The 16,486-nt window shown below is 39.1% G+C and overlaps 1 protein-coding gene across 4 annotated transcripts in view; it reads left to right on the top strand.

Moving 5' to 3' along the window:
- Positions 1 to 355: 355 nt before the first annotated feature.
- The window catches only part of mybl1.L (MYB proto-oncogene like 1 L homeolog), a 36,685-nt gene continuing 20,554 nt past the window's right edge, over positions 356 to 16,486 (top strand). Inside the window, exon 1 of one of the 4 annotated variants that reach the window (XM_018266313.2) lies at positions 356 to 966. In XM_018266313.2, the coding sequence (XP_018121802.1) occupies positions 947 to 966 (20 nt within the window). In that variant the 5' untranslated portion in view covers positions 356 to 946. 4 annotated transcript variants of the gene reach the window in all.

The following is a 16,486-nucleotide window of genomic DNA, read 5'->3' as shown; positions in this document are numbered from 1 at the left end:
CTATATATGTTTAACATGAGGGGGTACTTTATTTACTAGAGAGAGAGAGAGACCCCTTATTTTATGGTATGGGGAATTATTAGACTATTGTTTAGAGGCTTTAATGTAAGGCAACGTGCAGGTCTAGTAACCCGTAGCAACAAACAAATCTGGTCAAGAGCAAAAATCTGATTGGCTGCTTATGGAGGACTAGATCCTGGCGAACGTTGCCCTTTCTATGGAATAGTTGGAGCAAGACCTGAGGCGCTTGTGAACTCCTACACGTCACTATGATGAGCTGCTGTGACGTTGCACGTATGTCATATAAAAGGAGCGGCGGTGACACCAGCAGACGTGGGACTGGACAGCGGCATAAAAAGCACCAGCTGCGCCTCTCCCACCCCCTCCCTGCCTGACAGCTGTCTCGCCCCAAGCTCAGGGAAAGCAGAAGTGCGGCTCCAACTAATTCAGTCAAACATGGCAACTAAAAAAGCTATATCCGCGACAAACAACATTGTCGCTGTAAATCCGCTTATCCAGCAGACAGCGACCCCCACTTAAATGGCAGCGCGGGAAAAGAAATCAAGTTTTGCTTGGGTGTCCCATCTCCCGTCATACATCAATCCCACCCGCTGGACCCACATTGGCCCCACCTCTTTCTCTAGGGCTTTCTATTGGGTGTTTTTCTTCACTCTCCCTCCTAGCCACGCCCCCTGTTGACAGCGCTGCCCGGGCGCCCGCATTTGGCAGAACGCTTGGCCAGTGGGCACTGGGCTCGAGCTGGTGGAGCCGTTGGGCTGGTGACGCAGATTCCATTGCGCCGTTAGCCTCGGAGCATCCGGTAGAAGAACGGTCACTCGCGGGAAGGAGGACATGATTGCTGGCAGCTGCCTTCCACCTGCGGATCGTTTTCTCGGAATAACGGCAGTTCCTTAGAAGTGTTACGTGGGTCTGCGACTTGCGAGGGATGGCTGGGAGGGCGCGCAGGTGAGAATGGGTCGGAGAGAGTGAGTGGGAGAGTGAGTGAGTGAGTGAGTGAGTGAGTGAGTGAGTGATGCAGACGCTGGTTGTGCTGATACACCGTGTCCATGTGCCATTGCTGTGCTACATTGTATAACCTGTTGTTTCTATGTGCCGGTCCCTGGGGTTTATCAGCTGTTGGGACGTCTGTCTATTGGGGTGCAACATGGCAACCCCCCACTAATGGCCAGTCTGCTGCTCTGCTGTTTCCCCAGTGCTGCTTTTGTTTAGCTCTCCTTTATGTTAAGCACAGATAACATTTCACCCATCCATGCCCTGTATCACTGATCCATTTTATAATGGCACAAATGAATGGCGTCTGTTTAACAAAGGTCTGAAACCTGTCCTTGCTCAACTTCACTTCCAATATCCAGTTCTGAAGGGTGCTGGGAGTTGTTGTCCAGAAACACCACAAGTTGCAGATTTCTGTAAAAGCGGTGGGTTGGTTGTTGTGCTCACTTGGCTGCTACACAGTTTTTCCCTCTTTATCTTATTACCCATTTCATTTGTTGTCTATACCCTTTCTTTTCATTGAAAGTGGTCATGCTCTGACCAACCTTACACTTATTGGCCATGGACTGAATCGGCAGCTATTGTGCCAAGTTTATGGCCAAATAAACTTGTTCCCCTTTGCCAGTGTTGTGGCTCTAACATGCAGATCAGATAGTAAGTCAGGAGTAGCTGTAGCTCCAATGACTTCTGCATATTCAGATATCCCACCCAATGGGAATGGACATAAGTGGATATGATTTTAAGCGCCAACAGAGATACTGGAATCCAATAGATTTGCAAGATGCTTTGTCAAAATGACCCCCCCCCCCAAGGTATTATTAGATAGGTGGGAAGCATGGCAAGTCAGAAAACCAGATGTTGGAGCAAGGCACTCGAATAGGTCACCCATGGATCAGATAAATGTTGAATAAAAAGAAAATTTTATTTGTATGAAAAACTCATGCCTGACGCGTTTTGTGTCTAGGACACTGCTTGACAATATCTGGGCATGTATGGTCAGCTAGATTTCAATGGCCGGACATATAATTTGGCTATTCATAATCAAGTTTAAAAGGGGGAAAAAAGATTTTTAATTGACACAAAATAATGTAAACCCCTTATAAATGAATTGACATAAACATACTCCGTATTCTTCCCTGAGCGCTTTTGCAGTTTACATTCATTTTCAGTTTTTTTGCAATTTCTGGGATATTTTTTAGGCTGCTAGTACCAGGATTTTGGCTAAACTTTGAATCAGCAATGCTATGGTTAACAAAATACAGGAGATGCATAGGAAGTACATAGTTAGGGTCGCTGACACTCTGGGCCCTTCTAAGAGAGCTGTTAAGTTGAAAGCCAACCTAACAGTATAAAACTGTCTAAACTGTTAATGTTTCATAATCCAATACAAACAGGAAGTTCAGAGGTGGTCAGTGTACCACTCTAAGTTTGGATCCATTCATTTTTAGGAGTTTAGAAGTTCACCTTTGAGTTACTATGTTATAGAATGGACAATTCTAAGCAACTTTTTAATTGGTCTTCATTATTTATTTATTTTTTTGTATTTTTTTTATGATTTGCCTTCTGACTGTTTCCAGCTTTCAAATTGGGGTCACTGACGCCACCTAAAAAAACAAATGCTCTGTAAGGCTGCAACTGTATTGTTATTGCTACTTTTTATTACCCATCTTTCTATTCAGGCCCTCTCCCATTCTTATTCCAGTCTCCTATTCATATTAGTGCATGGTTGCTGGGGTAATTTGGACACTAGCAACCAGAACAAAACACAAATAATAAAAAAATTAAAACCAATTGCAAATTGTCTCCAAATATTACTCTCTACATCATACTTAAGGTTATCTCAAAGATGAACAACCCCTTTAAGAACAATGTATATTGATAGTTGGCATTGTAACTGAATCATGCATTAAATTGATTTTGATATAGCGGACGTGCACCATGTAGTATCAGGGTAACATGCGTTACCAGATATTTAAAGAGAAACCTTTTCACCTTGTATATGACTTTCAGGTGACTCTGTGGAGAGGATTTTGGATGTGATTTTTATGGGACTGGACATGTTAGATCAGGGATCCCCAACCTTTTGAACCCGTGAGCAACATTCAGAAGTAAACGGAGTTGGAGAGCAACACTAGCATGAAAAATGTTAAGTGCTGTGATTGGCCATTTGGTAGCCCCTATGCGGATAATCGACCTACATTGAAGCTCTGTTTGGCAGTACACATGGTTTTTATACAACCAAAACTTACCTCCAAGCCTGGAATTCAAAAATAAATTACTGATTTGAGGCCACTGGGAGCAACATCCAAGGGGTTGGGGGGCAACATGTTGCTCAAAAGCTACTGGTTGGGGATCACTTTGTTAGATCATTGTTGCAGCTTCACTCTCTATCTGTTTGTCATTATGGGATTTTTTTTTTGAATCATGGTAAACCCATTGATAAATATGATTTTAAAAGTCCCATATGAATGAATAGAAAGTGAGTGAATTTTCTGTGGTGAGCTCTAATGTCACATTTTGATAAATCTGCCCCTTAAGGGCAATGGCACACCAGGAGATGTATCACTAGCAATAAATCTCTGCTTGTGAGGGCGACTAATCTGAAATCTCCATTAAAAGCTGTACTGTAGACAATAATGTGAATCGCTGGTTGTAAAACCCATGTGGCGCTTCAGTCTCCCAAAACCACTTGAAGTTGCTACAAGAGAAAACTTCAAACGGTTTTGAGAAACTGAAGCGATACATGGGTTTTACCACCAGCGATTCACATTATTGTCTATGAAAAGCTTTTACTGCAGATTACAGGAGATTAGTCGACATGCAGATGCAGAGAATTATCGCTATCGATTAATCTCCTGTTGTGCCATTTCCCTAAATGAATATTAACACCAAAAAATGAAAGTAAAGTAATAAAAATATCATGTACTGTTGCCTTGCACTGGTAAAACTGATGTGTTTGCTTCAGAAACACTACTATAGTTCATATAAACAAGCTGCTGTGTAGCAAAGGTGGAAATTGAAAAAAGGCTATATGGCACAGGATAAATAATGGATAACATTATGTTCTACAGAGCTTATCTGCTGTATAACCTGAGGCTTTTCTCCTTCGAATGGCTGCCCACACAGCAGCTTATTTATATAAACAAAAGTACAGGTATGGGACCTGTTATCCGGAATGCTCGGGACCTGGAGTTTTCCAGATAACATATTTCCATAATTTGGATCTTCATACCTAAATCTACTAGAAAAATCATATAAACATTAAATAAACCCAGCCTTGGGTTTGCTTCCAAGTTCCAATAAGGATTAGTTATATCTTAGTTTGGATCAAGTACAAGGTACCGTTTTTATTACTACAAAGAAAAAGGAAATCATTTTTAACAATTTGGGTTATTTGGATAAAATGGGGTCTATGGGAGACAGCCTTTGCGTAATTCAGAGCTTTCTGGACAGCGGGTTTCCAGATAATGGATCCCATACCTGTAGTGTTTCTGAAGCAAACACAGCAGTTTTACCAGTGCAGTGCAGCACAGTATTTGTATTACTTTAAAACACTTTCATTTATTGATGTTACTGTTCCTTTAATCTTATGGTGTCTATGGAATTATGTGGTTTGCCATAGAAAACATTACCCCAGCCCATTGACACAAGTATACACAGCAACTACTCATTGCCTCTTGTATATAGGCATAAAATGAATAAACCTATAGTATTGTGGTTTCTATAGATGGGCTAACACAAAGTATGATGGGTTTGACAGGTCACAGGTAAGCCTATTTTAGTAGTAGTAGAGTTATAGTAATATCTGTTCATTTTCTGTAGTCTGGTCTATAATGCTCAAATCTTTCTTGCTATTCTGTAACAGAAGGCTGTAATTAGTTCAATGTGAAAGTCATAGGTTGACTGTACAGCTGTTATAATGTGGTAAACCGCATATTTTCCATTTTCAAGAAGTGACACCTTGCAGCACATCAGTGATTTTGACGTAAGCAGCTGTTTGCCCTATTTAGATAGAGCAGGGTTGTTTATCAACTATAACCTAAGAGCTAAACATGTATATATCATGTACAGTATGTTTAACACATAAATAGGAGCATCGCACGCCAATATTGATGATAGTTATTCATTAGCATATCAATGTTTTTATAGTATTTGCAACTTTTTATTACTTACCTCACTATTCAGGCCTCTGCTATTTATATTCTAGTCTCTTATTCAAGCCATTTCCTGGTAACTTGGGTATAGTGGACCTAGCAACCAGATAACAGCTGAAATTCAACACTGGAAAGCTGCTAAACAAAAACTCAATAAAAAGAAAACACAAAAAATGAAAAGTGAAGACCAATTGCAAATTGTTTATATCAATAACCCCCTTTAAAGGGGCTGTTCGCCTCTGGATTAACTTTTCGTATGATGTAGAGAGTGATATACTGCGTCAGTTTGCAATTGATTTTCACTATTTATTATTTGGGGTTTATGCGTCATTAAACTTTTATTCAGCAGCTCTCCACTTTGCAATTTCAGCAGTCTGGTTGCTAGGGTCCAGATTACCCTAGCAATGATGGGCTGAATTAAATATGAGAATGGAATATTAATAGGAGAGGGCCTGAATAGAAAGATGAATAATAAAAAGTAGCTATAACAATAACTTTGTAGCCTTACAGAGCATTTGTTTTTTAGATGGGGGTCAATGAGTCCCATTTAAAAGTTGCAAAGAGTCAGCAGAAAAAGACTCAAACCCTCAAAAACTATAAAATATAAATGATAAAGACCATTTGCAAAGCTGCTAGGAATTAGACATTTTATAACATTCTAAGAGTTACCTCAAAGGTGAACCACTACTTTAACAGGCCTGTAAAAATAACAAAAGTACATAACATTGTTTCAGTGGTACATGTAGTCAGAACCAACAGTGCAGGTAATAGCAAAGGACAGAAATGTCTTTCAATGGTAATTACATTTATAATAATACTACATTAAATTAAAAGTTGTAGTTAATATGTATTAGAAAGTTGTTTAGAAATACATTTTCTACATTTTGTTACCTACCTATGGACAGTAAACTATCATCAGTGATTTTGCAGGTTTAGTAAATGTTTGTCAAGGCACAGTGTTACTTTGTCTCTGAAGACATTTAGGCAAGTGATGTTCACCCACCACATTTATCATAATATATTTTCCTTTGACAAAGAAAATTGGGTATATTACACAACTGTTGTGCGACAAGCCTTGTGGAACATTTCCAAAATTCTGCCTTTTGCTAGAGTTTATTTGAAACACATTGTGTGATGGAAAATGGTTTGAAACATTCTTGTTGGAAAATGTGCGATCAAGTGGAATTGATATTTCATGGAGCAAGCAGGGCACAGCACCTAGTCAGGTTTAAAGGAGAGCTAAGGCCCTGCTAAATATTAGGGTAAAATGGTCTAACTGGAAAAGGCTTTTTGTACTTGCACAACAAGTCCTATGACAGAGAAGATGCACAGCTCTGGATTTTCCCATGGATCTCTCCATTAATATTTCTTGCTAATGGCCATGTGATAAAAAAACTTTTGAGTGGTAGGTGCTTGCAAGTGATGGAAAATGTGCCTACACAATTGTCTACATTCTCCAAAATGTGTTGCGTGCACTGTTGTCATTACACAGTAAAAACAGAATTAGCTTAATAGAATTGTGCAGAACATGTATTGGGCAAATGCAAGGACCCTTATGTCCCATCATTTATGTACACATTGAGGGGTGGCGATTGTTATATTCCATCTGATTCCCGTATTGATTAAACATTATGGTAATCTAGCATTATGGAAACTCTGAGAAGTATCTGCATCCAAACGGTACTATTTCTTGTTAATAAATATATGCGGTACTGGTATAAGCTGTCCTTTAAGTGTAGCGTTTAGTGGTTTTTTTCCTTGCTCTGTTTTTGTTGTGTGTGTGTGTGTGTTGGCAATTTTTATTATTTTTAATTATATACAATAATAGTTGTGTTTTTTTTTATTGAAAACCACATTGTGGTGATTTATAACATTTGGGTTTTTTCTTACTTCCTTCTGGCATTCTAAACTGACTTATGCTGATGCAGAAGGACTGACCGTTGTAATTGTAGTCTGTTGACCTACAAAGAGACCATTTCACCCAGAAAGTGTGAGCAGATCAAGAACAGACAAGCACTATTATCCCATTTGCTGCGCGGTTACTTTGGCTGGCAGCACGAACAAGAAATGTTGCTTTTTCATTTCCTTATAGAAAGTAAAGAATTTAATTATTTGAAGCACTGCAAGCATCACTTATTATTAGTTCTCAAGGTGTTAGAAAAAAGGAGAAACAAACTATTCCCTTAAACAGAACAAAGAACATTGGCTGATGCTGTTTGTAAACTTGTTTTCACATAAAAGGGGTTGTTCACCTTTGAATTCACTTTTAGTATGATGTAGAGAGTGATATTCTGAGACAATTTGCAATTGGTTTTCATTTTTTATTATTTGTGTTTTTTGAGTTATTTAGATTTTTATTCAGCAGCTCTTCAATTTGTATTTTAAGCTATCTGGTAGCTAGGGTCCAAATTACCCTAGCTACCATGCATTTGAATAAGAGACGGGAATATGAATAGGAAAGGGCCTGAATAGAAGGATCAGTAATAAAAAGTAACAATAGCAATACATATGTAGCCCTACAGAGCATTTGCTTTTTAGAAGGGGTCAGTGAAATCTGCAAAGAGTCAGAAGAAAAAGGCAAATAACTTTAATACTATAAAAAATAAATAATGGAAAGTTGCTTAGAATTGCCCATTCTACAACATACTAAAAGTTACCTTAAAGGTGAACCACCCCTTTAAGATAAATTTTAGTATATATTATAGAATAGCTAATTGTAAGCAACTTTTCAATTGGCCTTAACTTTTTCTAGTTTTCAAATTATCTGCCTTTCTTTTCTGACTCTTTCCAGCTTTCAAATGGGGGTCGCAGACCCAATCTAAAAAACAAATGCTCTGTAAGGCTGCCAGTTTATTTTTATTGCTACTTTTTATTCTATCTTTTTCTATCCAGGCCTCTCCTATTCATATTCCACTCTGTTATCCAAATCAATGCATGGTTGCTAGGATAATTTGGGCCCTAGTAACCAGATTGCTGAAATTGCAAACTGGAGAACAGCTGAATAAAAAGCTAAATAACTCAAAAATACCAATAATAAAAAATGAAAACCAATTGCAAATTGTCTTAAGCTCCCCATAGACGCGACGATTCTTCTTGCCGAACGACCGATTTTAGGGAAGCCCGACCAATTATCGTGTGGTTAGTGGTATTCGAACGATCGTACATCTTACGATTTTTCGGCCGACATCTGTCGGGAAATTGATCGGCCAGGTCAAAAAATCTTTGTCGGTCCCAGTGCAATCTATCTATGTTTGCAGGGCCAAGCAGGCAGCTCCCCTTTGTTTTCCTGGTAAATTGGTCTTTTTAGTTGATGGTAAATTCGTACGATCGTACGATCGTTCTGAGAAGATCGTGGTCTCACGATCAGGATCTGATCTTTTAAAAATCTCAACATCTATGGCCAGCTTTACAATATCACTCTCTACATCATACTAAAAGTTAATTTAAAGGGCGAACGACCCCTTTAAGACACCATAAATTTTTTAAATTTGAGGAGCAGTGTATTTTACTGGCACTCCACAGGCCTTAAGAGTCTGTAATGTGCCCCCAATTAGAATAAGTGGAGATTTAGTGGGTCTATGAGAAGAAAACTGTAACTGAGCGTTTGCATGTGATACACTTGGTGGTAAAAGTAAATGACTTCATGAAGTGGAAAACCAACTTTTGTTCAACCAAGCAAAACAAATAAACAGCTTGTGCTAGGTTACAGGCAAGTGGATTTTTGCCACGCATGCAACGTTCTCCTGCTGTTGAAGAGAGCACATAGAGTAAGAAGTTTTGGCATTGTTTTCCTGTTGGAGGAATGTACAAATATCCCAGCAGTTCTAGATGCCCTGCGTTACTAATATTATGCAAAAATTAGAAAATGCGAACATTCTTAAAATACCTGTAGTAGCATTTACTTGTAGGCTGTTGCTAGTCATTTTAATAGGAACAACCTCCTTCTTCAGGTACACAATATAAAGTCAATTAGACTTGTGTGGAGATGTGGCCTAACAGAGCAGTGGGGGGCAGTGCTAGGGGGCTTTGTTAGTATGCATCTCCAGTGGGGGGCATTTTTGATGTAATAGGTACCCTTTAAGGTGTTTCGCTTTTAGAGTGATATATTTATATATTGCTTCTCATAAGTAAAAATATATAAATATGTATGTAGTACTATGTTGACTAGGCTCCAGCTATTCCCAGAAAAGCATGTGCTATTCACAATTCTCACTTTCAAGTGTGCCCTTACTGTAGTACTGGTGGGAAGGTTATCACTCTGATCTTCATTATACGTATCTAGGGTTACAACAGATCTTTCTACATAGCTAATTGCTTCTGAATTACTACAAACACAGTTATGGTAGTAGTTACAGTCGGCAGTATTATCGACTGAAAAACCGATTGCCATGGTATGAAAAATGTGGCGATACTCCACACATGGTCCGAAAATCGCACAAGTCTTCGTTTTGTACAATGGTATCATTGCGTCTATGGCCAGCTTTACTCACTTAGCCATACCTCCCAACTGTCCAATTTTTGCTGAGTAAACCTGCAAATATTTCAGCACTCATCCAAGTGGTTTCTTCAATTGGAGAGAGTAGTAGGGAATTTCCGGAAAAGGCCAATACAGTCACTTTAATGCAATCACAGTAATTCCATTGAAATTCTTTGGCAGGTGTTGGCTGAACTACCAGCAGTGTTTTCATGTGTCTTCACTAGGTGTTGGCTGTGTTATTAGATACTGTATATCATGACCTGAATGAATAAAAATCTTCACAGACATGTAACACAGGAAGTTTTAGTTTTGTGGTTCAAAGCCTGTGACCGCATGTACCAGAGTTTCACTACCCTGAATGTGGCACAGAAACTTCCGGTTATCTTAAAATTCCACAAGCTTTCCAATATAAGCAAGTCAAATCTCCATATAACATTTTGTAACTATAGAGGAAACTGATTCTGCTACTTGTGGAGGCCCAGTATGCATAAGGGGCTCAATTTTAATAAATGTTTATAAAAATGGCTTATTCCAAAGATTTATGGGGGCGCTAAATACATTTTTCCGATCGCACAGTAACTTCTACATGTTATACAAGTTGTGTACCAAGTTGATCCAGGGACTGGTCCAATTGTCAAGAAGGAATTTCCCCCTTTGAGGCAAATTGGAGAGGCTTCAAACTTACTATGTTCTAGTTTCCCCTCCAATGTGAACTAATTCTACAGTGTTTATCAGCAGTGTCTATGTAAAATTTTATACAAACTTGCCCACTGTAGATATGACATTATTTTCTGTTTTTGAAAACTAGCCTCCTCAGATTTTTATTGGCTGCTATCCAAAGTTTGCGATTTCTGATTTAACCTGGAAGGAGTAGTTATTTTTTGTAGTACGGTGCTCACCTTTTTAAGTAAAATTTTCCATTGAGAGTATTAGGCAGAGCAGGTAGAAGAATTGGGGGCACAACACAAGGCATAGTTGGGTCTCTGGCTGGGTTGATGTCACTATGGATGTGGCCCACCTCTCACTAACTCATCTGGACAAGAAAGACAGTTATGTGAGAATGCTGTTTATAGACTTTAGCTCAGCATTCAATACCATCATCCCTCAAAAGCTGAGTGGGAAACTAAGAGAGCTGGGATTGAGTACCTCTTTGTGCAATTGGATCTTGGACTTTCTGTCAGAGAGGCCTCAGTCTGTTCGTATCGGCTACAAGGTTTCCAGCACCATCAGATTGAGCACAGGAGCTCCTCATGGATGTGTTCTCAGCACATTGTTGTACACATTGCTGACACATGACTGCATAGCTAGACACAGCTTGAACCACATCATCAAGTTCGCCGATGACACAACTGTGGTGGTGCTCATCAACCACAACGACGAGTCGGCGTACAGAGATGAGGTTCAGCAGCTGGCAGTCTGGTGCAGTGAGAACAACCTGTCACTGAATGTGGATAAAACGAAAGAGATGATCGTCGACTTCAGGAGAACTCTCCCTGCTCACACACCACTCAACATCAACGGCTCCACAGTAGAGACAGTAAAGAACACCAAATTCCTGGGAGTCCACATCTCTGATGACCTCACCTGGACCACCAACACCGCCTCCATCACCAAAAAGGCTCAGCAGCGTCTTCACTTCCTAAGACGACTGAAACGGGCCAGCCTTCCGCCTCCCACCCTCACAGTGTTCTACAGGGGCACCATAGAGAACGTCCTTACGAGCTGCATCTCCATCTGGTACAGTAGTGCCAGCTCTGCTGACCGGAAAAGTCTACAGCAGACTGTCAGAGCAGCTGGCAACATCATTGGAGCGGCTCTTCCATCACTGCAGGACATCTTCCACAAGCGCTGTGTAAGAAAGGCCTCGTGCATTGCACTCGACTCCACACACCCCTCACACGGACTGTTCACGCTGCTCCCATCCGGCAGACGCTTTCGCAGTATTAAAGCCTGGACAACCAGGCTGCGCGAAAGCTTTTTTCCACAAGCGATCAGACTCCTCAACTTACTGCCTGTCCTCCCACTACATTCCAGACATACCTGAACGGTGAACTTAACTTTGTGAACTGTTAATTTATTTGCACAATTCTAAAGGTTTACACATGTATATATCCAATTTCTGCCTATATATTGCACATTTTATGTTTACATATTTATTGTGTATTTTTAAGTGCCTTTTTGTGATGTACTAGCTGGAGCCACGTTGTCTCGTCTCACTGTATATTTGTATGCTGCTGAGATGACAATAAAGTTTACTTTGATTTTCGACTTTTTTGATTCTTATGAGCCTCAGTCTGCAGCACCACTGACTGCAATGGTGACGGCATCATTTTAATATAATTCACCCCAAACATACCATATGAGAAATAACTGGTCCACTGAATGTAAAATGTTTACCAGCGCTGTTCTATTGCATCTTTCTGTACTGGACATCCAAGCAAAGGGAAAATATACATATTTATTTAAATATATATAACCTTAACTTTCCTTATGTGTTGTGTTTAATTTGCTGGCTATCTGCTGGACAGTTTGCTTACCCACAGGTCCTGTATAGTCTTTTTCCATTTAGAAAACACACACACACTGCATAGAGCAGTGATCCCCCAACCAGTAGATCGCGAGCAACATGTTGCTCACCAACCCCTTGGATGTTGCTCCCAGTGGCCTCAAAGCAGTGGATGATTTTTGAATTCCAGGCTTGGAGCCGCGTTTTAATTGCATAAAAACTAATTATAGTGCCAAGCAGAGCCTCTTGTAGGCTGCCAGTCCACTACTCTAGTGCTACCAAATACCCAATCACAGTCCTTATTTGGCACCACAGGGACTTGTTTCATGCTCGTCTTGCTCTCCAGATATTTTTGCATCTGAATGTTGCTCACAGGTGAAAAAGGTTGGAGGCTCCTGGCATAGAGCATTCATGTCTGAGTTCAAGCTTCTTCTTGACTGTTTTCTTATAAAATTGTCTCATTTTGAAACCCTTATTTGTTAATGTATTTCATGTTCCATGTTAGTTATAATGTGACAGGTATAGGATCTATTATCCAGAATGCTTGGGACCTGGGGGTTCTCCATATAAAGGGATCTTTACGTCATTTGGATCTCCATACATAAATACCGCTTAAAATCTTTTACACATGAAATAAACTCGTTTTGCCACCAATATGGATTCATGCAGCTTAGTACAAAGTCCTGTTTTATTATTACAGGGAAACCGAAATCACTTTTAACATTAGGATAATATAATTAGAATTATTTCATTATAATACTTAAGAGCCATGAATATCAGAGCAATGTCAATTATATCCTTATAAACAGTGCTTAGTGATGTCATTGGTTATAATCAAAGCTTATTGATGTCATTTCTGTCACGACTCACTGAAACTTGTGCATTATAATAAATAAAGTATCCCTGTTGCAAAGTATGAGGATATTAGAAGTAACCTCGGAGTTCCATGACATTTTTCCTCGTGTTTTTATATGGTCATGGAACGCCTTGGTAACTTATAATATCCTAATATTTTACAAGGGAGGTACTTTATTTACTGTATAATGGACAGTATTGGGGATGACCATCCCAACATTTGGGGCTTTCTGGAAAATGGGTTTCCGGATACCTGTACTATAAAGTGTTGCTGCTTCTATATTAATAAAAGATGGTGATGACAATAATTTACCACGCAAATAAACAAATATTGACATAATATGGTTTAAACTTATTTTTCCAGTTTCCCCCAGATCTTTCCATTTTCATATGTATACATAGGACAGTCGTGTAAACACATTGTTCACTTGGCACATTGAGACCAATAGCTTTTTGTGTAATTATTGCAGTGTACATGCCATCTCATATCACTGGCAGCCCAGCCTTTGCCTTCACAGCAAAGGAATGCACATTGGAAAAAGTGACTCTGTTTATATGGTAAACCCATGTAGCGCCAGAAAGTGTATTGCATCACTGTAAGCCATTAACTGTTTCCTGCCAAGTTCCTTAGGCACTGTAGGTGGAAAAGAAGCCATTTGTTATAGTAAACCAGCCATGCTGTGTTCATTGCAGAAGACAAGGTGTGTGAAATATATACTTGTTTCCCCCCAATAAATGGCTGTTAATATAAAGCAATGTTATATATAACATGAAAACGTAAGTCCAGTGTCACAGTGTCCTTCTGTGTATAAAATTACAGATGTATTATTGATATTCTGCTTTGGCACATTGTACAGTATAAGGAGTTCATTGTATGCCGAGAGCACAGATACTCTTGGGACAAAATCTAACCAAGAGCCCCTTTATGAAATAGCGGCACATAAACTAACAGAACGGAGTAGCTAATTATAACAAATATATTTAGAATACTATGCTGTTAATGAAGCCCTTTACTACCCACTGGTTTATTTTATTTATTTTTATGTTAAATGCTGCAGAGAAAAAAAAAGTATTTTGAGTGAATTGGTAAATATGTTTGAGTTACATTTTGCATGCAGCAAAAAAAGCGTGCTTCTAGGTTGGTAGTCATGTAACTAGATTTGCATCCTTTCTTTAATGAAAAAACAGCCCTGATTTGGATTTGAATAATAAAAGCACAAGCTAGCAAAGAGTCACAGATCATTTGTTTCATAGTCACAGATCATTTGTTTCATCGGGTTTCTGATGTTTACAATACTGTAACACAGGAGTCTTTAATATAAATAAAAATGTAATATAACTATTATAACTTCCAACTTCCTTTTACACTTTATTTGTGTTATCCGTCAGGCAATTTCTGAACATTTTGTGCTTTTATGGACATTTCTTTGGAGGGGGGGGTTGTCTACCCAGAAAAACTGTTTGTTTTTTTAAGGACAACCTGTTATTACTTAAAGAGGTGGTGCAGTATGTTATAGAACCAGTAATTCTAAGCAACTTTGCAATTCATCTTTATATTTTCTTATTTATAGTTTTAGAATTATTTACCTTTTTCTTCTGACTCTCCCAGCTTTCAAATAAGGATCATTGACCCATTAACTAAATAATAATTAGCCAATTCGAAAAGGGTAAATATACCTTTCTACTCCAAACTCCAAAGAGTAAAACTGGCCATAGACGCAAAGATCCGATATTCGGACCGTGTGTGGAGAGTCCAGACATTTTTCGTCCGGTGGAGATCTGTCGTTTGGTCGATCGGACAGGTTAGAAAATTTCTGTCGGCTGCCGATAATATCTCTGCATGTATTGCCGATCGTACGATTTTCAGTGGGAGACTGTCACTAGCTTTGTCGGACATAACTTCCGTACGATTGCTGTCAGGGGCAGAACATCGGCTGATCTGTTCTTTTCTACTATATTTGATCTGAATGGTTAGTGGCAGGTCGGGAGATGTGGAAGTCCGATCATTCAATGATTCGTACGATCGGATCTTTGCGTCTATGGCCAGCTTAAACATGTTTATGCAATTTTAGAAAATCACCTGATTCATATATCCCACATCTCCTTGGGGGTTTTTTAAATGGAGGTTCATGTTCTTCACAACAAACTCTGGGTGCTTTTCACAGTGTCACTTCTGATTCAGTTACAATAGTGGTGGTGGTATGAATAGGAGTGTTTTGACCACCACTTTCCACCAAACAGGGAAATACTGCAGCTTTTCATGCACAGATTGTAAATTTTATGATCTGTTACAGGGAAGCGGGTTAATGAAATAATGCCGTTTTTTTTATACATGCTTAAACATTTCTCTGCATCTTTTATGTTGTATAAGTGATTATTGACATTTGTATTTGGTTTCAGTTTACAGATTTATATATATTAACTCATAAAATCACTGTATGATTTTATTTAAGGGTCCGATTCACCAAGGGTCGAATATCGAGGTTTAATTAACCCTTGATATTCGACTGGGAATTAAAATCCTTCGACTTCGAATATCGAAGTCGAAGGATTTTAGCGCAAATAGTTCGATTGATCGTTTGATCAGTACTTCGACTATCGAATAGTCGAACGATTTTTAGTTCGAATCCTTCGATTCGAAGGTCGAAGTAGCCCATTCGATGGTCGAAGTAGCCCAAAAAACACTTCGAAATTCAAAGTTTTTTTACTTTGAATCCTTCACTCGAAGTTAGTGAATCGGCCCCTTAATGTTTCCAGGCTGCAGTTGTGCTAGTAATAAGCAATGTTATCTTTGAGATTTATATTCATCCCATCTAAACAGATGAAAGGGAAACCAGAAGGCAGGGAATTTTGCTTTTTGTTCTAACTTTCTCTGAAGGTTTTTTTTGTAGGTTAAATCCCTGAATCACAGCACTTAAAATTTTAGATTTATTTGAAAAGGAGCTCAAGTTTTGATAAAAAAAATGTCCTATGTCCTTAAAGGAGAAGGAAAGTCGTTTAGCACTTGGTGGTGCCAAATGTTAGGCACTCCCAAGTGAATGTATTTACTTACCTGAAACCCCGGGCCGGCGCAGTTTTCTGCTGATAGGAGCACCGGCCAGGGGTTATACCAGTGAGCTTCACAGATCGATCCACTTCCGACTTCTTCTTTCTTCAAATTTCCCGGGGCGGACGCATGTGCAGTAGAATGAAAAAGCCGACTTTTTAGTTAAAGTTCGGCTTTTCACACTAATGCACGCTTTCCTTCTCCTTTAAGCAGTGTTGAACCTCAAACAGGAGAAAGTGCTATGTAGTCAATGCAGTGCCTTAGGCACTAGGGAGAAGGCTATCAAAAATTTTCGATTAATGGTTATTATGATTACCATTTATATCATACTCTAACAGAGATATTAAATATAAAGGCTTTTAAAATACAGTGACATTTATTCTTCATACTTTCATGTCAGAGATCCATGTAGACAGTCTTGATTGTAATCTGTTAAT

This window comes from Xenopus laevis, chromosome 6L, assembly GCF_017654675.1.
Source record: "Xenopus laevis strain J_2021 chromosome 6L, Xenopus_laevis_v10.1, whole genome shotgun sequence".
NCBI classification, from domain to species: Eukaryota; Metazoa; Chordata; class Amphibia; order Anura; family Pipidae; genus Xenopus; species Xenopus laevis.
The sequence above is the reverse complement of the archived record's forward strand: the minus strand, read 5'-3'. Positions and strand labels throughout refer to the sequence as shown.